The sequence below is a fragment of the Cystoisospora suis genome, assembly GCF_002600585.1.
Source record: "Cystoisospora suis strain Wien I chromosome Unknown contig_277, whole genome shotgun sequence".
NCBI lineage: Eukaryota > Apicomplexa > Conoidasida > Eucoccidiorida > Sarcocystidae > Cystoisospora > Cystoisospora suis.
The window spans coordinates 336-22,324 of NW_027153079.1; the positions used below are offsets into that span (position 1 = coordinate 336).

General features: G+C 51.1%; 2 protein-coding genes across 2 annotated transcripts; one reads left to right on the plus strand and one right to left on the minus strand.

Moving 5' to 3' along the window:
* The first annotated feature begins 568 nt into the window (after positions 1-568).
* CSUI_000699 (ap2 domain transcription factor ap2iv-4) lies at positions 569-11,840 on the plus strand. The gene is made up of 2 exons (XM_068060930.1): positions 569-2,448; positions 2,876-11,840. The coding sequence occupies exons 1-2, from the start codon at positions 1,450-1,452 to the stop codon at positions 9,797-9,799; spliced, it is 7,923 nt and encodes a 2,640-aa protein (XP_067927093.1). The 5' UTR covers positions 569-1,449; the 3' UTR covers positions 9,800-11,840.
* A 246-nt stretch (positions 11,841-12,086) lies between these two features.
* On the minus strand, positions 12,087-21,150 carry CSUI_000700 (manganese-transporting atpase 13a1). The gene is made up of 6 exons (XM_068060931.1): positions 19,581-21,150; positions 18,549-18,820; positions 17,451-18,056; positions 16,821-16,968; positions 15,758-16,200; positions 12,087-14,908 (listed from the first exon to the last, which is right to left on the minus strand). The coding sequence occupies exons 1-6, from the start codon at positions 20,992-20,994 to the stop codon at positions 12,839-12,841; spliced, it is 4,953 nt and encodes a 1,650-aa protein (XP_067927094.1). The 5' UTR covers positions 20,995-21,150; the 3' UTR covers positions 12,087-12,838.
* Positions 21,151-21,989: the final 839 nt, after the last annotated feature.

Sequence of the window (21,989 nt, forward strand, 5' to 3'; positions counted from 1 at the left end):
TCCCACAACTAGACAGAGCGTTCGCGCGTCATCCGTCGATCTACGGACTGTCCCAACGTGTATCCGAAGCCTACTCGAACCCAGGAGCGACAGCGCAGCTGCGGGCATCGCCCAGGGAACTAGCAAAAAGCATCAAGTGCAGCAGCTTACCCACGGCGGAGATCAAACCACGTGTCGCGGTTCCATTGATGGATCTGGTTACAAGACGGCGGGTTAGGTGACCGAACCCCTGGCTAGAAGACCTGATTCTCCTCTCGCGGTTCTTTGGAGAGCAGGTGTACAGCCGTGTGGTCACGGTCCTTGTTCCTTCCCTTAAGAGGTCTGATTATTTCTGGCTGCAGGCTAAGCCGCAACACCTCTTCCCGCGTGCTGACTTTTTCCTCCAACGCCTTCACTCACCACCCGCTCTACGGCGTTGGCGGCAAGCCGTGACCGACGAGGAGGGACAGGAGCTGGATGCGGTGTTCGTCCCTCCAGCCCCAACAGCGCGAGTGGAGCAGCTGTTCTGTCTTGGCGGCCGCGACCGCCTCGAGATTGTTACTTCGTGCGGAGCAAATATCTCGTGCCTTACCTTGGTAGTTTCGCTTTTTGACCTCCCTGCTTTCCGACTCGTTTTTTCAAACGGCGCAGACCGGGTTGCCTCTTTCACTTTCGGCGGCGGCCGGCATGACGGACTTCGCAGACAAGGGTTTCTCGCTCAAACTTGCTGAGGGTCGCCTCGACCCGAAGGCCGGATGTCACTTTGACATTGTCCGCGTATGTGTCTAGCTGGGTAAACAACTGCGTTCCTGCAGAAGTCCTTCAATTCTCATGGAATAATGCGTTCTGTAACCGCTGTGGCTTTTTTGAATCACTGAGCAACGTTAGCAGGACCGAAGCAATCTGGTTCATACTCGTAACCTCGCGGGATGTCCACTCGGCTGCTCGGCCGCCGCCTCGAGGAGTCAGTACTCCGCTGAGGAGAGCGGGTGCTGGAGAAGACACCTACACGGTACCTGCTGGACATGTTTCATGCTCTTTTTATTCTAATTTCGCGTGATCTGCTGTAGAAAGCCGACCGACTGGTGACGGGTTCGCTGCACGCGGGTCACCCCCTAGCGGAACTGCTGGGGGCGGCTTGCTGTCCCGGCGGGAAAGCGTGCTACAGCTGGGGTTTCTTGAGAAGAGGAGTGTCTTTCCATCGACCACGAGGCCCGAGTTTTCCTCACAGTTTTTCTTCACACATATTTTCAATGGTTGCGGAGTCCTCTTCGTATCCATTGTCTCTTCTGCAGGGCACCGCTGAAGGGGGGTTAAAGGAAAAAGCTAGCCGGCTGCGGCCAGCTGTCTGCAGGGTCGAATTGTGTCTCCGTCAAACCTTGCGGTTGTCTTTGAAGATATCTGCTTTCTGTAGAATAGCGACGTTTTTCTGGATTATCCTTGGCTTTCAATACCTGGTGGAGCGACAGCATGGGGCGCTCCCGGATGGCTGCTTCGGTGGACCACCCATCCGGTAGGCGAGCTTTCTGTGCTGACGAAGAAAGCTCAACATCGTCGAATGTGAGGACAGACCAGGCTGGTTCTCACTTGACTGTCCCCGTGACGTCTCACCCAACTCAGCAAGCAGCCGCTTCAAATGCGCCCACTGCGAAGACATTGTCGTCCTCCACCCTTCTACGGTTTCTCCGTTCACAAAGCCTGACAGAGCCGGCTCGGGCCCAGTCACTGCTTACCTCCAAGCCGCTCGCAACTGCCGCGGACCTGCGTGGCATGGAGCAATTTCTCTCCGAGCTTGGTCCGGCAGCAATGCGTCCCTCGACGTCGGAGATCTCCAGTCGACCGGTCGGGGTGCCCCGGGAGAATGACGTAGCGCCCTCTTCTCTGATTGCCCTCTTCACGGCCTCTAGGCTTCCCAGAGGCACTCTGCCAGCTTCTTTCAACACAGAGGGCACCTCAGCGCAGATCAGTCCTGAAGTGTTGAAGCTGACATCGGACTTCGGTGCCGCTGATCTTAACGGGCGCGGCAATTTTGCTGCACATCAACCAACAGCGACCGAACCGCGAACTCCGATTGATAGCGATAGCTTCCTTCGACTAGTTTCGTCCCTTCAAGGCCAGCAACGCTTAGACCGACAACTAGTGTCGTGTGCGACTAAAGGCCACAAGCAGCTGGCGGTCCAGGATGCAAGTTGTGGGGATGCGGGAGGGATAGTCCAAGACGGTCAGAAAAGCATGTCAACAACCCCCACGGAACCCTCGACGCCTGCACGTGACGCGGACTGCAAGACGGAGGTGCCCGGGTTGTCGCACAGAGAATCATCGAGTAGGTACAGCACTCGCGGAAGAGGATCGGGTAACCTCGGTCGTGCCTTTTCGACCGCGGCAAACGGAGGTTCCTGTGGGAACCAGACATCGAGCAAACTTGAGTCGCCGCAGCATCCAGGAGAAGGAGCGGCCAAAACCGGACTGGTGAGTTGACGACCACAGAACCCGATACACGTGCTAAAGCCCTGATAGAAGTTCATCGCCTTTGCCGTAGAAATCAGCACGCAGTCCCCTTCTTCTTCGAGTTAGGCCGAGGATTTAGCTCGCGCTGGACATTTCTAGACACCGGAACTGCATAGTGAATCCGTCCGCATCCCGTTAGAGAAGAGCTCCGTTGAAAGCTATACATGTCGACAAAAGGCACCTCTCGGTTGGTCGGCACAAGTATCGAGGACTCGGGGTGAGGCGGCAGGCTCGTTTCTAGCTCCTAAGGAAAATTGAGAAATTCTGTGATTTCGGCTCGCCACGCTAGTTAGCACACTACCGTTGGAGGCATGCTGAGTAAGTTAGCCTCATCTGAAAGTTCCGCACATAGGTGGCCAGCACGCCATTCTGCTGTTTTCCTTTACAGGTGTCTTCTTCCCTTCTTGAGTTGCTGACTTCTCTTCGGTCAAATGTGGAAGGCAATCACGATGCGACAGCTGTCGCCGCCGATGCATGTGCGTCTAATGAGCTCACTTCAAGACGTCCGTGCCTCCCCGCTTCTGCGGGGACGTCGTTGTTACCACATTCATTTCTTTCTTGTCTTGACTCCCGAGCGGGACCGCTCCTCACCCCCTGTTCCAATTCGTTGACCCCTGGTTCAGGACCTTCTCCAGAGGCCACACCCATGCGGTCGGCTGGAGGCATTTCTACGAACGCTGTGGTTGCTTCGACAGAGAGAAATCACCAGCTCCTGGGAGTGAACACCAGTTCTTGTTCTCTACTGAGGCAAGTGTCGGGGGGAGGAGAAGTAGGACAGCCCCTGGACACTAACAGCACAACACGGCAAAGCAACACAGTGAGTAAAGCCAGTAGTGAGAGTCTGGAAAGCAGTCGCCCAAGAAAAGGGTCTAAGGGCCAGACCCTGCAGACAGAGGCGTTCTCATCGCTTTCCTTTTCTCAACCAGCAACGCAGGAACCTTGGCCGGACTCCTGGCTTCTGTATGCCCCGCCGCCAGGAGTCGGAGAAAGCTTATTTAGTATGTCCGATGACAGTGCGGCCTCTCTCGCTCCTTTAGTTCCCTTGAGGGAGTCAGAGGCAGGCTCGAAAGCGAAGCGAGGAGGACAGACAAGACAGCAAACCCGCGTAAAACGAGGGCGCAGCCAAGGGTGGACGGGGCCCGTTCCTCAGAGACAGAACTCAAATGACAGCATCGGCTCATCTGTCGCAACCCCCGAAACTACTGTTAAACGCGGGTACCAACGGGATAGATATGCTCGTACAAATGCTACAGTCGGTGACGTCGCCTCTCCGGGGTCAGCGACCGTCCAGGTGCGTCGCGGGTCCACGGCTAACCGTCACGGAGAGAAGATACCTTTGTCTTCTGAAGAAAGCGGAAAAGAGGGCAGTGTCGCCGGAGACCGTTTGCAGTTGGATTGTCCGCTCTCTAGAGGAATGACTCAGGAGAGCATCCTGCAGTTATCTGATGCTAGCAGCAGCTCGACTCGGGAAGGCAATACGCCGGCGTTGGGACCACAGGAGACGGCTTCTTCACTTCTTTTTCTGGAGAAATCAAAGCATGGGCCAACTCACAGGGCGGAAACTCCTGCCCGCGGAGTAGGGGGGGGTGGAAATCACCGCGACGCACACGTCCCTGTTGCGCTAAAAGCAGATGTGAGCTTGGGGGGCAACCGGCCGCACTACCACGTGGCCAAGCAGGAGTGGCGCGTGAGGTACTACATGAATGGAAAACGAAAGATGCGGACCTACAGCGCGAAATTTTATGGGTATGACACGGCACATAATATGGCGAAGGATTTTGCTCAGTACGTAGACAAACACGACGCGCTTCCCGATTCGATGATGATGACTGCAATGATGCTGCAGGCGCAGGCTAATGCAAACAGTAGAGCGCCCCTCAACAACATGAACGTTCCGTCCTCACGGACACATACTCCTGGGTCGAACTCCCCCAGGCCTGAAAATGTGTCAGCACTACATTCGGCTTCACCCGGACCTCATGAGGAAAGCCGGTTTTGGGATGCAAACAGTGTTTGTGCAGCTGAAGGGCTACACGCTCCCGTTGCTCGGTGCCGTGCAACTGCTGGTGACCACGCAAGTATCGCTGCGCCAGGTTGGGGCCCCGGTGTCTCAGGTGGTGATGTCGAATTGAAGGTGAGGAGCTGGGAAGCAAGAGAGATTGATGATGGCGGAGATGCGGCCAGCCACAGAAGTAGGAGCTTCACCTGTGGAACCTCGGTTGCGGGCTGGAGATCAGACCAGAAAAGCAACTCTCCACAGCAGCTACAGTGGGTGGCATCGTCTTCTGAAGACAGTGGGTCTTCCACACATCAAAGCAACTCCCTCAGGAGCACTCCACTGTCGGGTACCTCCCCGGTAAAACACTCAAGTGGTCGCACACCGGCTGGATATCACGAAAGTGAAGACAGCCAGCAATCACTTTTCCGGTCGGCCCACGCGAGATCCCAGGAATTCGATGAGAATACTTTCGCCTCAGGGGACGTCGCATCGCATCTGCTGGCTTCGGCTTTGTCCCCGCCTGTATCCCGGGGAAATTCGATGCCAGGCTGGCTTGGAGAACGTACTGCGAGTAGGGATCCAGAGACAAACAGGTCGCTATCCTCGCCCGCTTCCACACCTATTTTGGCTCGTCGTGCGCTCATTGCGGCTGCCGTGTCTCCATTGCAGCCGCGTCCCCAGGCAACAGGCACTGGGAAAAGTGCGAAAGTCGTCCTATGCCCGGACAAGGACGACTCTTGTGAGGTGCGACTAGCTGGCGGGGCAGAAACTTCAGCAGCTGTGCGGTGTGTCGATGGAGCTCTAGACTCCCGGGAAGGCTCCAGAGAAAACGGGGAAAAGGCAGCGCTTGGAAGTTTCTCTCTTAACGCTTTCCAGAAACTCGAGGAACTATCTGGGAGTTGTCAGCATCAAGGGCAATGTCTTTCGGAACTACGTACATCAGGAGATCTCCTCCAGGACTTGAGGTGTGCGGGAGTGGCGGCGTCTACTCTTCCAGACGTCTCTCCAACCGGTGCAAAAGGGACAACAGCGGCAACTGCGGTGGCTGCGACTGCTGTAAGTCATCAGATTCTTGACACAATTGATTTATTTGGAGAATTTATCCGAGGATTTGCGAAGGAAAAGGTGGACGAATTCGAGCACTTGGACGTCTCGAAGGAGAGCCTGTACAGTTCCCCCCCGAGGCCAAGCTGCTTTGCAGCTTCCTGCCGCGAATTACCCGCGCACTGGGGCGTTGCCCAGGGTCGAGGACCAGGGGGCAGAATGGAAGATTCGAGCATTTCAGTGGATTGTGTTGACTCAGGCGGAGCACAAGTTTTGCCCTCTCCATGTGGAACAACAGGTAATATCCCAAGGAAGCTGAAAGCCTTGGACGGGATTGGACCTGCTTCAGGGGAAGAGGATTTTACTCCAGGACAACTAGACAGACTCCATCTGGCAAGAGGAATGCTACCCAGACAAGGAGAATGTGCAATGTCAGGACTCAGTCACTCCGAGTTGGTCGCGTTGTCCCGGGCTCTTGTTGACCTGACTTCGTCGACTTACATCTTAATGGACACCCTCAAGACTTCGTTAGCAAGCTCTACTTCAGCCGTTTATACGCACCGAGTGGAACGGGAAGCTGCAAAAGACGAACAGGTGATGGAAACAGAAGATACCCGAGAAAGGCAAATGAGTGTCGCTGAAGGGATGTCAGTAAGAGGACAGGAATCACCCCGAGAGACAACCGGGGAAACGCATGAGCACGCGGGCCCCAACTGTGTGACTAAGGAGAACAGCGGAGAAAATGTGGCCGAAAGGAGTCCGTCGTCACCGGAGAACAAGTTTCCAGCTGGGGAGAGGCGGGACACAGCCCTGGTGGATGCCACTTCTCTCGCGTCCCTGTCCCCTCTTTTCTCGTTGATAAAACGCGGGGAAGATATTCAGGTACAGGCGCAGTCCGAAGCGGCACTGGAGACACTAACTGGGGAAAAACGTACTTCCGGTGACCTGAGGACTTCTGTAGTCCGGAAAATGCCATGCTCGGCTGACCTTTCCACTACGAAGCCCTTTTCTTCCGTTGATGGGGAGGTCCTCCCCACACAGGTAGAAGAGAAGACGCGTCCGACCCTTGCACCTGCCGGGCAAGACACAGAAATTGCTGGCAACGCGAAGCGGGCTGAGGTGGAATGCCAGGTGTTAAAGCAAGAAGGTGACTCGAAAGCAGTGTCAACGCGCACCACAACAGCAGGAAGTACTCCGTGGTCTCCTGGCTCCCTGGCGTTTGCATCAGTTGGTGCACAGACACCGGTACTCACGCGAACATCCACAGCTAATGGCGCATTCTCCTCGACCGGTTCCGCCTCTGGCGCGTCACCAGTCATCAGTGGAGTAGCAGCAGCAGATGGCGACGTCAGTGTAACAGGGACGGCTGATTGCAAGGCACCCACCGATCGTCTGTTTGGTGGAGACTTTACACTTCCTTCTTCGTGTAAGATGAGTCACCGCCGATCAAATGCAGAAGCCTCGGTTGGTGGCTCCTCCTCTGCCCTTCCTTGCGTTTCGGCATGTCAGGGAAAAGCGGGCACAAATACGCACGGGACAGCAACTCCGGAGCTGAAGCACAGCAATTCGATAGAACGGGGACCAACAGTAGTTGAAACCGCTTTCGCTTTACTCCACACGCATCAGCGACTTGCCACTACCATCTCCAGTCTGCAGGAACCTGTAGAAAAGCAGTTGAGGTTCATACTGCGTATCGTGAGGCCTCTTCTTCTGCCGTGCGTGCTCCCGCCGGTGACAAAGAATGAGGTGGATGAGACCAGCCCTCCCTCTGTTTGGAACGAGAGTCTTCTCTCGCGAGCTAGATGCGCTTCGGATGTGGCAAAGACAAAGCTTGCCAAAAGACTAGGTACTGATATTCAGAATTCTTCCCCGATCTTATGTGAAGGTGTAGCTGGACGGGAGGAAAACCAGCTGTCGACTGAACACGACGCCAGGAACGGATGTGATTCGCGTACGTGCTTCTCTGGAAGACCTCAGGTCACAAAATCGGAAGGAAACAGCCTGTGTGATACAGCAGGGACGAGTCAGCAGCATCGACCGCACAAGAGAAGTCGAGCGGACTGTGTTACAGACTGCGCAAACGCCTCTCGCCTCGAAGGCTCGGAAGGCACGAAGAGAACAAAAATCTCCGTTCATGTGTCTTCTTGTGGGACGGAAGCCGGCTCGCCAACTGGACACCAGACTAGCCTCCCGTCCCCCCGTGTGATCTGCGACGAGCAATCACTCGCGGATTTCCTTCTGTCGCCATTCAAGTCTCCCAGCTGTCCATGTTCTGATCGGCCTTGCCCGTGCGATCGTCAGCACGTGGCAGATATGATATACCTTCTGTACAGTATCCCTGGGAGACAAAGAACAAAAGCACCCGAGAGCAGCCAGTGTTCGGGTGAAGGACATGAGACGTCTGATCTTGATGAACACATGGGACGTGAGTTCCGTCATACAGTGCGAAACTCTGGGGAAGGGACCGCTTCAGAAAATCGGAATATCTTCCAGCAGGCATGTGACGCCCTGAGACAAGCATGTGTATTCAAATCCCGCGAAAGTGCTATTGTGACACCGTGCATTGGTCCCGCGAAGACTGGTACTGAAGACGGGAAAAAGACGGGAGTGGACAAGACCGCCGTCAGTCAAGACAGCACGGACGGACAGAGTGATCGGAGAGAAGAAGGCTCGGATGGTCAAACATGCTGTTCCTCAAGAAGTGTATCGGCCGACGGAGTAATTGTCCCGGGCCAGGGAGTCGACATGGACGCACCGGGAAGCAAAGAACACCAAATTCAGCAGCCCAAAGAAATGGTGCTCCAGGAGCTTGATGTTGATATGGCAAGTTCCTCAGCTGAAGACAGAAGTTGTGCTCGAGGATTCTTTCCGTCCGGAGGAAGCGAGCAAGAGAAACCCTGTTTCCCTGACTCGGACTTGGCGTCTCTTTCTTTGGTGCCATTGCCCTCTCTATCTGCAGGTCCCACCGACACTCAAGATTCTTTAGGAGATGGAACCACCACCAATGAATCGACGTCGCCCGAAGACCAAGCTGCAAAGGACGCGTCAGCTGCCTTGGCAATGGCAGGCCAAGCCCTGGTTCTTTTTTCCAGTTCCGCGACCTCGCAGCGAACTAGCAAAGGCTGTGAGTTTCTTGGGGCGGAAACGGATTCAGCCCCCCGGGGCTCGAAACTTTCCCCACATGTGGCATTACTACGTCTGTCTTATCCGGCAATGCTAGCATGTAGTCTCCCCCTACAGTCCCTCTTACACACGGTAGCGGGAATGATTTTGAGTTTGCATAAGAAGCTCATATATCGTTTCATTTGCTCGCATCTCCGTGTTCCGTTGCTGACCCAAGAGGGCTGCTTGAGTGCCACCGATACGATACCTGAATCGAGGGAAGGGGACGGGGCAACACAACAGTCAGCCGAAAAGTCCACAGACGGTGCCGGAGCAACAATGAATGAGATGCGCTGGCAGACTTCCGACGCCGCATCACAAATAATGACTACGAAGCTGCAAAAAGATTCCAGAGTGAAGAAGAGTACCACAGAGACCGACCCCGGAGGAGAAGTGGCATCTGCACTCCGTGATGGTGACGAGGCTGTGCCTGACCGTAAAACTCGGGTGCTACGAGATGCAGACCTGCCTTTCCCAATCGAGGAATCAGCCAGCTGCTCTGAGGCAGCTGTGGAGAGGGCTACAGACAGATGGGAACCAGCAATTGAGGGCGAAGGCACGCGATGTAGGACTCATCCACTGCAAGTGAAAGAACACGAGCAGTGCTCATCTACGGAGCTGCCACTGGACACAACGAGAATGACAGTATCGGAGACTGAAAGCTGCGGAGGAAGCATCTCGTCTGTTGGATCTTCGGACCCGCCGCTGGCTTGTCTTTTTCTGCAAAAGCCTACGAACTCAGGAGACAATGCTAATCACATCGGTGAGAACTACAGAGACACGGTAAACTCATGTGATGTCCTAGACGAAGAGAATACCGATGATGCTTCTTCCGTCTCCACCACTCAGGTCCCTTGCCGCTCAACGAGTGCATCCTTCTCAGATAGCTACTACGTCCGCTCTGCCTCTGGTGGTGGTGCAGTCGAAGATTCGACAGACGCCGCGCTCTCTGATGGTGGCAGAATACACCTTGCCGAGAAGGGCAGGCATATTACGAGAGTGGTCGGACAAGGTGAGAAGACGTTGGAAGCCCAAGGTGGGAGCGCAGGCGATGACGAGTTCGAAGAACAACGTTCAGCGGCCTTCCAAGTTTCTTGGTCTCCTTAAGCACAAGGAATCCGCTCAGCATATCCCAGCATGTCCAGTGGACTATGCAACGACATGGTGAAAATTCCGGAATATCGTACAACTGCTAAAACCTCGCCGGAATCTTGCCTTTGCCTCGTTGTTCCTGATGTCGGAAGGCGGTGGTGTAACGAATGCGCCGTGCGACCGTCGTTCCTCTCCGTTGGAAGTTGGTTACTCATGACCCTGGCCTTCCGAACTTCAAGGCTCCCAACTGTGGGTGAGGACGGTGGGACTGTTCTTCGTGAAAAAGTTTTGCCGCAGCGCCTCGGAATCTTTTACCCGGCAAATAGCATGACAGGGAACCGAACGATGTGCTATCCTCAGATACTTGCCCGTCATCACATGTAAGGCACCCTGAAAGTCCTGCATAGTAATACGTTTTTCTTCATTGATGCCTTGCCTTTATTGTGGAATGCTGGTTGCAGTGTTAGTTTTTCGTCAAGTGTTCTCTTTTCAAAGTGACTTTTTTATGCGCTTGAGTCTATCCCGTTTCCGATTTCTCTTTGCTAGTTGCGCGCACGTCTGTCCGCACACTGCTCCATCTTCTAAAGTATAAATCTTCTCTATCAGCTGGGTTTCACGTCGAGGGGGTTACCGGTGGGAGTGATCGAGATACACGAGTTGACTACTATGTAAGTGTAGCAAGTGGCCCGGTCTGTGAATAACCGGATAACTAGCATCAAAGACACCCGCCTAATGTTGATGTAACGGCATTAGGCAAAATGGTCATCAGCAGAGTGAGAGTTCCAGGGTGCTTTCATTCTGGTAAAGGCACTGGGGGGGGCTTCCTATCGGTGAAACAGTAAGTGACGCGTCTTTTTTTACCAAGACAGATTGAAGGTGATGTAATCTTCCTCACCCCTACAGAACCGAATGCTATTGCTGAAGCACAGTGCGCTTCGAAGCGTGTAGCTGCCCCTCTCTTTTCACCGGAGTGGGAGAAAAGGCACCGCTTCTCTTTTCGCACGGCCGACCGTCCTTTTTCATGAAAAGCAGTTCAAAAGCATGGCAATCACAGCAGCTGGGGAAGGACGAAGCAAACAGAGGAGACCTCTGCAGGCATGCCGCTTCTACTTATTCGGTTGCTGTCTCAGAAAACTGCGCCAATAGGCAACCAAGGAGTGAGAGTGATGTGGAGCAAATGAATCCCAGCTTACACTCGCAAGAGTGGTTCCCTACAATAAGGACTACTGTATGCTCCTGATGTATCTCCGGAGAACTGAAGAAACGTGACGTTTCAGTGTCACGGGAAGTCATCACGAATGTGTGTCCTCTTTGTCCACCTTGGAATCGCTGCATTCATAACAAGGTAATGTCAGGGAAAATGGGATTGGAGCAAGGATGGGTCGGAGGGAAGGCTTGTGTGCTGTATTTTGTAGAATTATAGACGGAGGCAGCTATCTCCCGTACCTGATTGTTCTTTCCGCTTGCTGGGTGCTTAGCTGTCCTGTCCTTGAACGACAGTGGCGGGGTGCCTTACTGATCTGCAAGAAAGGGAGGTTCGGGCGGCTCCTTATCAGTGTTGGCGTGGTAGAAAGCAACGCGTGTACTGTGGTGGAGGTTCGCACTTGCCTAATGCATATACACGGTAATCTTCGTTTTTGTCGTCCCTTCTAAAGGGAAAGACCAATTCACGCCATCGTGCATCTGGGATCGTCAGCAATGAGTAAGTCTTTGAGCCACAGGAATACGTAGTAAGCTGTCCTTTTCATCCTCTTGGACTCCTCGCTACCTGACCCAGACGTTCCAGTCGAATGTCTTGTGTAGAGCCGTCGCGGATGACTAGGCTCTATGATTTTGAGAACAGGTCACTCGTCTGGCAGTCCTGGCTGGTAGTGCCTTGTCGTTCAATAATAAGCGACTATCGCAAACAGATAGCCTCTTCTAATCGGTATTTCCCATGATGTGAAGCGGTAACAGGAAAATCTCCCAATGACAGTGAACACTACAGACATACGCGTTCATGTAATGTGAAGTCGCGGTGGTGGCTATTAACTGATTTGCCCCGACGGGCTTCGACACATAACAGCTTTCCTGCTGTACTAATTTGTTTCTGTCTGCCTGACAACCAGAGGCCTGTAGAATCACATCTGCGCTAGTACGCTCACATGCGGTATTCTACGCAATCAAGGCCAAGAAACATTCTAGAACCAGCGGATCTACTGTGGCTGCTGTCACTATCAATACCACAGTGGACACGCCTCCTCGGCGTTGCCATCAGTGCCCGTATCTTTTCCTTTACGACGCAGGAAAACTACTTGACAGAGCAACCATCATTAAATAGTTCACCGCGTACAAGTAAACGAAGAACCTTCCCAAGGGTGCCGCGAAGACACGGTACAGACATGATTCTAGAGTTCACTGCCTGAAAAAACTTTCGTTCATTGGAGAGATCTTTGACTGGTGCACCGTAAAACCGAAGATTCCACATTTCGAGAGTATAGAGTAACGGGCATCAAGCATACAAATAAAGATTCAAAACGATGCCAGGGGGACCACTTCGTACTTCCCAGTGTCTTCGAAGAATTCCTCACTACCGCGGCCTACTGAGAACATTCATGGCATTGCGTAAAGGATAGTAAGTCGCACAGGAATCTCCCTGGAAGCCGGCCTCTTATTTTTTCCAGCCCCAACGCCCTAAGCTACTATTTTGTCATCGTGGCTGAGAATCAACAAGTCGGAACGGAAGAGCAAGGGTTTTCCACTACACGATGATACGAGACACGACACACGTCAAAGAATAATCTGCCCCAGTCCTTCCCCCCCCTCCCCCCTGACAGTTCAAATTCTCCTTCGAAGTATAGAGATGCGGGCGAACGGGCCAATACTATGAGGACACGATCAGAACTCAAACCTGCATACCCACCTTTGTGCTAAGGACACTGTCATAGGCGAACGGACAACGTCTCCTCACACGATTCATGCAACGCCTGCACACTTGAAATGTGCCTGGTGTCAAAATGGAAGACACGGGGGGCCTCGAACGCCAACAAAAAGAAACTTCTTTATTGAGATATGTCAGAACGCTTGAATATGAGAGGCTTTCCTTTTTTCCCACCACCACCCAATTTGCCTTAGGAGACATCCAACAAACCACGACCCCCCTAAATCCAAGAGAACAAGGCAGACGATCTGTTGTTTGAACTCATAACTAGGGAAAGGCACTAGAGACAGCCACGCATTGAAATCTGGAAAAACTTCAAAAACGAGAACAAGCAATGTCCCTATAAGAAAACCGAGAGCTGAACACAGGGGGCGATTTTGAACTAGAGGTGTCATGAACGGAGCTCCTTCGTAGTTACTAAGGAACGTGGACGCATGCATAGAAGCAATAAGGAGAAAGACAACCGAATTAACAAGATTCGGTTCAAATTGACCGTCTATATTTGGCTTATAGTCGGGGGGACGTAATCCGCATGCAAGATTCCATGCCGTAAACAGGGTATAGATATGTAACGATGACTGTAACACAAGAGATAAAAATACAGTAGGATGAAAAACAGATGAGATGGGACGGCATGATCCCATCTCTAGCGAGGGTTTCGCCTTTGATATCATCAACGTTAGAAATGTACACAGAAGATTTTCCAGAGTCGTTTGTAAGTCCCCCAGTTTGACACCGTCCAGTGTCAATACGGATAAAGCAAAGGCTGTGATCACAGAATTCAAAGACATCAACTTATACATCATCACAACTGTTACGAGAGTAGCACGACCCGAACGTAGGATCTGTGGTATACAGCGGATAGAGTCTCCTTTATAGGTAAACGGCGAAGCAATGGACGCGTCCCCTAACTTCACAATAGGGACATCCTCCTCCATTTGGTCCATCATCTCCTCCATATACTGATTCAAACCTGATCGTGTTGCAGCACGTGTAGGCTGGGACGTCGCGGTAGGCGTTACCATTCTATTACTATTGTTGAAAGCAATCCCTTTTCTACCACTGACACCAAGATCTTTCGAGGAAACACTATTCTGCGTTCTCTTCACTTGACTACTGCTTGTATGATTGCGGTTGGGGAAAAGTGCCTTCCCTTCACCTTTCACCGTCAGGCTCTTGAGAGTGTTTTCTTGACATAGTAACGAGACGCCAACATGCGCAGCTTTGAGAGCACCGACATCATTCGTACCGTCTCCACACATCAGAGTGATATATCCTAATGAATTCAAAGCCATAAGAATGAGCTCCTTCTGTTGAGGTGACATGCGTGCATAAACGCCGATATAGGGTAACAAAGGAAGCAAAACTTCTATTTGTTCTTTTGTTGTTGCACTGGGTTGGTCAGCAAGGGCTGCTAAAGACGGCCCTGTTACACATAAGTGATATTGCTTCGAAAGAAGAGGTAATGCTGAGAAATCCAGGCCTCTACTCTCTATCCTACCGCTCTCTCTATGATAGCCTATGTCCACAGTAAACGCCCCGTCTCGACTTTCCCAGTAGAAAGGAGAACTCAGGTGAGTCAACTCCGCCGCACGATCACGACCTCTCGGGGAAAAGGATAAAGACTGTGAATGCCCCTTTTCCATAGAAGTTCCCTTCCTTCGGTGCAACGAGAATCCTTCCCCGCCACTGATGTCTACCTCCCCGTGTTTTGCCTTCTCACACCTCCGACTGACGCTGTCGTCTTCCCCCGTCTCTTCCCTCCTCTTCAGTATTAGTATTGGACGTTGTTTCGTTTTGGTCTTTTCATCAGACGTGCCCAGGAGTTTCATATCTTGAGAAAGGCCAGTCGTGCCTAATACCTTCTTCTCTTCTTTGTCTATCCCTTTTCGACTTCTGTGTTTGTGAGCTTTATCACCCTGACTATCAGGTTCTTGAGATTGATTTCCACCAGCGTCTTCACAGAAGATACCGACATCTAGGGCAACCTGACATGCAGTGAGAGGGCTGTCCCCTGTTATCATGATGGCTCTATGTCCAGCATTATGTAGTAAGTGTATATCTGACCGTGTACCAGTTTTAATGGGACACGTTACTACAAGAAACCCGGCAAAGGTGAGATTCTCTTCAATACGACGTCTTTCAGCTTGGACAATCTCCGACTCCACGGCATACTTGTAGGCTAATGTTAAGACACGATATCCCTAAAAGACAAAAAGCACATACCAGAAACTCTTTCTTTTTTTTCAAGACAGGGACAAGACAGAAAACGGTACAATCAATATATATAGCGAGAGACAAGAACCACATATATACGTACTTACGGATTTCTCCTCACCACAGCATACGGCAACAGACGTACTATCAGTACGAGTAAAGACGGCTAAACAAGTAAGTACGGGTACGGTGTTCGATAACATTACACACGTAAATCCAAGCACGAGACTGGTCGATCCACGCGTTGTCACGCATATATGCTCCCCATGCGTTTTAAATTGATATATGAGCACATAGCGACTGACACTTGAAAGAGTGAAAGCAAACACAGATACCAATCTGCGTTCGGGAGAGCGGTCCTCCCTTGCATCCACACGCCGCCACAAGAGTGACAGATGACGAGGCTACAAACCACATCTACTCACACAACGTCCCTTCCCTGATGTCAGCTTCTCATAAGAAGGCCTACGAAGAATTGTACAAAGCACATATACAAAACGAGCACGAATGCCATGAGTTTGATTAAACTCATATTCTACAGAAGAACCGTGTAGTTTGCTCTGCTTACCGCTTTTCCCCATATGCACACTGTATGGGATACTAACGCTGTTTCTCTCGTCCTACCAGCCACAATACACGGCAATGCTCAGTGTCAATCCCTTTCCCGCCGTAAATGAGGGATGTACACGCCAGATAGAAGAACAGGAAAAGAAGAAAGAGAGTGATAGGAAAGAAAGCGTCCCACCACGTTTATCCATTGCGCCCTTCAGCTCTCCAAGTACCTCCCGCCAAAGAAAAAAACAGAGAACAACGCGGAAATCCACCACTTTTCTTACTTGAATTGACAAAGTTTTGTAGAGGTCATCATAGAACTCCGGACTCTCCTTCAAAAACTTCTTCATCATCTCTGGAGCTCCCTTTGCGCCAACAAACCACCTTGAAGAGATTCCTATCTTTTCATTGTTACCAGATGAGTGCGGTTGTTGGTGTGATGAGGGTAACGACGATAGTGCCCCTAACCCCCCACATTTACATTTCACTTCATCTGTTCCTTTTCCCTCGTTGCCCCTCCCCCTCTCCTCTCTCTGTGTAGTCGTGTTTGAGTCAAAGCCACTATCTTGCTCGACAACCCCCGGTCCAACCCAGGGTGTGCCGTGGCCCTCGTGCCGTGCTATGACTGTCATGCGTTGTAACTCCGAAGAGAACGGGAATCGCTTGAGAACCTGTAGGCGGTCCTGATACAGCCCTCTCTGAGGACAATAAGGAGGAAAACAGTGCCCTGAATCAAGAACACAGAAACAAAGGTTCCGAAGAAAAGGGAAAGTCTAAATATGAAGCGCGGGAATCACGATGGTCTGCTTGCGTGAGGCAAGGTGTGGGGACACAAGGCAGGGGCTCCCAAAAGTGGAGATGAAACAGTCAGAAACGCAGAAACTGACAAGAGGAGAAGATAAAGCAAGACAACAGGCGGGGAAGAAAAAACGCGAGTTCTCTGCTTACTGGCCAAGAGAAAACTACAGAGGCAGGGTGAGTGGTCAGAACCTCTTGATGACTGTGGCGAAGCCTACAAAAACACACTGAACCCTGCCCCTTGACGGTTTTCCTTTATCACTTCGACAAGGAGAAAGTGAGAACCATCGCAAAGCAGTAGCTCCAGTCCTGTGGTGCGCCCAGCAGTTCAACTGTTACTACTAGCAACCTTAACCTTCAGTGCGACTACAAGCACCGACATAATGAACCCTAAACGTACTTAGTCGCTATCCACGTAACGTAATGATAAAATGACGGTTAGTCTCCGTGAAGATTACAAGCCCCAATATAACCAACCCTAATGCACTTGGTCGCTATCCATGTGACGTGATGATAAAATGAAGGTTAGTCTCCGTGAAAATTTCCTACGTTTGTTCATAGCAGAATCAGAGGAATTGAGCGTCCAGCCAACTGCCTCAAAAGCGGCCTTCTCTGTTGGGTCACCAAGGAGCTTCCCATCGATCAACGCCAGCGAATGGCAGCACCCCATAACTCCAATTGTCTCGAACGGTAAAACCTGAAAAGTACACAGATCAGCGCAGTCCGGATTACGACATGGAAGACATAAACAGTCCACCAATGGAAAGAGGACGAAATCACACAGCGAAAGACGACGGCAAAAAACGTGCGCAGAGATAACAGAGTGACATCATGAAGACGGTCAGGGATGTGCGAACCAGACCACATCCTTGACGTGTCCAAGAATGAATGTCGTCTTTCCTCCCTCCCCTTCTTGTCCGGAGCGAAATTCTCCCGGACACGTTATAGTAGTGTACTTACTCTCCTTCACGAAGCCCATGCTGATGGGAGAAGAAGCAACATAACAGACCGCCTCGCCAAAACAGTAATAGTACAGCCGATGTTGTTAGTCCCGTTGAAACGAAGATTATTACTGAATAGGACACTACTTCTACAAAGCTCCAAGTAAGCAAAGTGGACCCTCTTGCAAATGATAACAAAGTCTTCCCGTTTTCTTGACTACAGTTTCAGGTACCTTACCTGATAAGCAATAGTATCGATGTCCCTCGGACCTTGCTTTTCTTTCCTGCCCAGCAGCACCCCGTGGTCTCCGTTTCCTCTCTGGCCTCCTTCGAACTTCATCCCTGCTTCTTCGTTGACATTTGCTCCTTGGCTACTTTCTGTAGTTGCGACTTCACTAGTCCCCACTTCCTTCTTTCCATTCGTGCCTTTTGCTCCTGAACGACTGTTTCCAAATGAACTGACTCCATATACCCCAAGAACACGAGTGGAGTCAGAAGTGAGAGTTCCCGTCTTATCAAACGCACATATATCAACTTGTCCCGCATAGGGGACACGAAACGGCTCTGTGCAGAAGATGTGTTGTGTAAACAGATATAACAGTGACATGGTGACTGCTAGGGAGAGAGTGATAGGAAATTCAGCTGGGACGACCGCCATCAAAATATGAGAACAAGACAAAAACAACTTGAACCGGGAGCGGCTGGCATCTTGGAGACCTTCACGGAGTACATACGATGATGCACATAGGGCCAAGATAAGCAGGATGCCCAGAAACTGCCATGCCTCTTTACTCGAAACAGTTACCCGGCCATGCGAGAAAAGGATTGTCCGCACCAATTTACCCTGTAGCAAAACACACGAAAAGGGAGAAAAGCAAAAGAGATCTATTGACTGGCGGTCAGGAAAATCACAACACAGGAACGGACTGACTCCACGCGAGGAAGACAACGGAAGAGATCTCTAGGAGAAGCACCGGTGAAGGATTTTGAAGACTCCTACTACACACACATATACACCTAGGAGTCACAATTCTAGCGCGATGTCATCACCAAACGAAGATATTCAGGAATACTAAACTGGACTCTCTCTACTATGCAGATCCATGTACCGCTCAGGAAGGCTATGCGCAAAGAGTTGTTACGTATGTACGTACTATGTCTTTAGAATATATACATACAAACGAAATCATTTGCCAGGATTTTGTGAACCCTGTGGGCGCGTACAGTCGATACGCATGCATCCAAGGAAACCAGGACATGGAGTAAGGGGGAAAGAAAAGGAGAGCAATCAAGAACAAGAACAGCAACAAGAAGACGGAAAAGAACTACATCTCACCTGAGTAGTGGTGAATGCTGTCCTAAGTACGAAGCAAACACAAGCTTTTTCTGGGACCTTTGTTTTGCAGAACTGAGCGTTCTCATTCCGATGTAACATGACTGACGTCCCAGCGAAGATAATATGCTGTTTATGTTTATTCATATCAAGACAGCAACATTGTCCTTCCTCGCCATCCCCACTACCTTCTTGCTTTTCTTTTCTTCTTGTGCGTTCTTCTGCTACCACGTCCACAGCTTCCAAAGCAGCTTTCGTCTGAGGAATAGATTCGCCTGACACGAGGTATATGATACAAAAAGAAAAGGAGAAAAGTACCAGGAGCATGCCAGCTATTTAAAAGCAACTAAGGTGGGGGTGGCGTGGCCAAGGCGAAGGCAAACGAATAGGACAGTACCCGAAGAAGAGGCGTCTAGGATTTGAAGCGGGAGTTCAACAGGCTGGTTTCTGTCTCGGAGAAACCGTCTCAAAGAGATGATTCGGCCTTGCTTACCGAGGAACAAGTGGAACGGAAGGGGAGAAGACACGATGCCTAAGAAAGTGTACAGACTCGTTTCGAAGGTGAAGCGTTCACAAGAAGCAAGCTGAACATCACTGGTACAGAAAACGTGGGTCTAGAAAGGCCTCGAATCGAACAGATGTATACAGACAAACACACGGATATTCGTTACGTGTACATAAGCAGTTCATTAGACATGACGCCAGGTACACACGGTTACACGCATAAACAAGGGGGCACAGATCAACAGCAGCTGCGAACGGCTGGACATCTACAGGGATAAGAACATCTGAAACTAAGAGCTGTAGTGATACGTTGGTACGCACGCATATACACTGGCACGTGTCTCCTTAGCCAGATTTCTCTCTCTCTCTAAATGGGTATTATTACCAAAAAGCTAGAAGCCACATGTGGGTTATAAATATATATGTATATATGTAACCATATAGTGTCCGTGCGCCTGGGGACACACCCCCTCCTGCCTTGGTTCAAAAGATGCAAAAGAAGACGGCAAATCGTGCAGAATTGAAACTGACCTGTAAGGGTGGATTCATTCACAACAACGGAACCTTGAAGAAGAAGCGCATCGACCGGGCATACAGCATTATCATGGTTTGCCGATCCACCAGTGATAGCAACGATATCCCCGGGAAGCAGTTCGTCAGTACGTAGAGATACCCACTGGCCCGAGCGTAATACATGGATAAGACGAGGAGGAATTCTCATAGCTCTGAGCTGCTGAAAATCCTTGAGACGCTTCTTAACCATCTGACATTCTAAAAGAACGAGCATGACGAGCGTAAGTAAACTGTATTGCCAGTATTCATCCAGTAGCCACAAAGAAATGCAGAACATCTGAAAGACGAAAAAGGGAGAGACAGCATGTTCCTTAAACAACTCTTTAAATGTTGGAATGGGTATATCGTAATCATTAGGCCCGTACTTAGCTTGTACGTATGGAATCACTGAGTCTTCCGTAGGATCCCACTTCGGTGCAATCTTTTCCAAACTTAGTCTCTTTGAAGGAAAATAGTTCGTCTCCGTCTGGGAGGGAGAAGAAGATGGCACGAGCGAATCGAGAAGAGGGTTCTGAAGACCTTTCCAGTGCACATACACCTCGAAAGGAAGATCTTTTGGATACTGGAGCGACTGAAAAAGGCCTGTCCTTTGGTCGAGAAGGAACTTCTTTTTCCGGAAAAAAAAATACGTTTGCTCTGATGAGTGAAGTAACTTACACAAAGTACGAGATTCTAACGGTTTCCCCGTCGCCGGGATAACCAGGACATGTGTGGCGTGGGACACAGATAACACCGGAGTATACGCGATTGCACACTCAAGACATATGAACCAGTGAGTACTCAAATGAAGGAGAATACCGAGAAAAAGAAAGGCAAGAAAACAGAAGAACCAGTTAGATGAACACAACCACGTCAAGATCGGGAAAAGTTCTTCAACAGTTTTCGGAGGCTCGGCCGTGGTACTCGTAGTCGTGTCAGCAGGAGATGCAGAAGAATCACCCACGCTAACAGCATCTTTTCCATCCTCTGGAGAATTTCCACTCTTCACTGCGCTCCGGTAAGAAGCGGCATCTAGGTCATGTGCAAGTGGTTTTGTTTCTTCGATCAACGTCAAATCCCCAGGGGCTCCCGCGTCTCCTCTTGTGGTTGTAGTATCGGTGGAGGGAATACTAGTCTCTAAGAGAGAAGTGGCGGGCCCAGAAGATGACAAAGTGGCAGACCTGAGAGCGTCCTGATCGGCTAGATCAGTGAGGAGCATGTACGCGCAGAAGGAAAGTAGAAGCGCGAATGGCCAGAAATCAAACCGGAGCTGCCATGGTCTCTGCCTATACAGTACAAAACGCCGAGCTGCGGGTGCACCACTAGAAGATTCAGGAGACGGACAGAAGGCCCAACCCGGTCCCTCCTCCTGCTTGAGCGCTGCCACTTCCATTCTGGCGGTGCAACGCGACCTCCGAGAAGTACCAAATGTCCTCGTGAGGAGCGTGCATGTGCGTAAAACGTGCTTGTGTGGAAGAGACAAGGAGAAAGCACCCTTTCAGGGAAACAAAAGGACCGAGCACAGCAGCGAGAAAGAAGTTTCCCAAGGAGGCCCGACCAACTGCTAACGAAGAAGAGCTCGCTTCCAAGCAGGATGAACGGACAAACCGGTGAAAGCTGCCGCTGGAAAAAGATGGGTAGAAGGTGGGCGCATGCAGCTCATTGAGAACGGCGGTTTGTTGGAGGCCCGCTTCTTCCGCGCGACCAAGTCTACAGACGTACTCCGAGCATCGTAGTAGTTGCTGTAATTGCTGCGATTCTTGTTGAGCCCTATGGCTTCATTGTACGCCAGGGGTCGCGGGGAATTCCGTGAACGACAGTTGTGAGCTGCGATCGCTCACTCTTCACGCAGGTGAGAGAGGGTCTAGAGAAGCCTTGATCCGCGGAACATACCCTGCTCTCCAGGTGTTCTGTAGGTAACTGGGCTGGGACAAGTCCAGCCCGCCGTTACCTGAAACCGCCCTGTACATTCGCGAAACCGGTATGCATGTACTACATTCTTCTACCTGAAGACGTTTCGATCTGACATAAACATCGTGGTCCCAGTCAGGATGTACCTCTTGGTACAAGTTCCGACCGGGATAAAGCACGACGGGTCAAGCTGGAAAGCGTAAGTGCACACTCGATCGCATGCGCATATTCGTGAACTACGTGTGGACTGATTTCATTCTCCACAACTCTTAGCCCGGCCCGACACCATCACAGCGGTCTGGCAGCAGCTAAGTGAGTGGATCTGTACTCAGCTGTATTCTCAGGACTTGAGTAGTCGGTGGCCAGTTTGAGGGTCATAGAAGGTAAGCTGCCAACGGGGGTTATCTTGCTGCCATGCTGTTCACGGTCAAAGGGACGCGGCACTCAAACGGCTGCTGTAAAGGCTGCCGCAAGAAC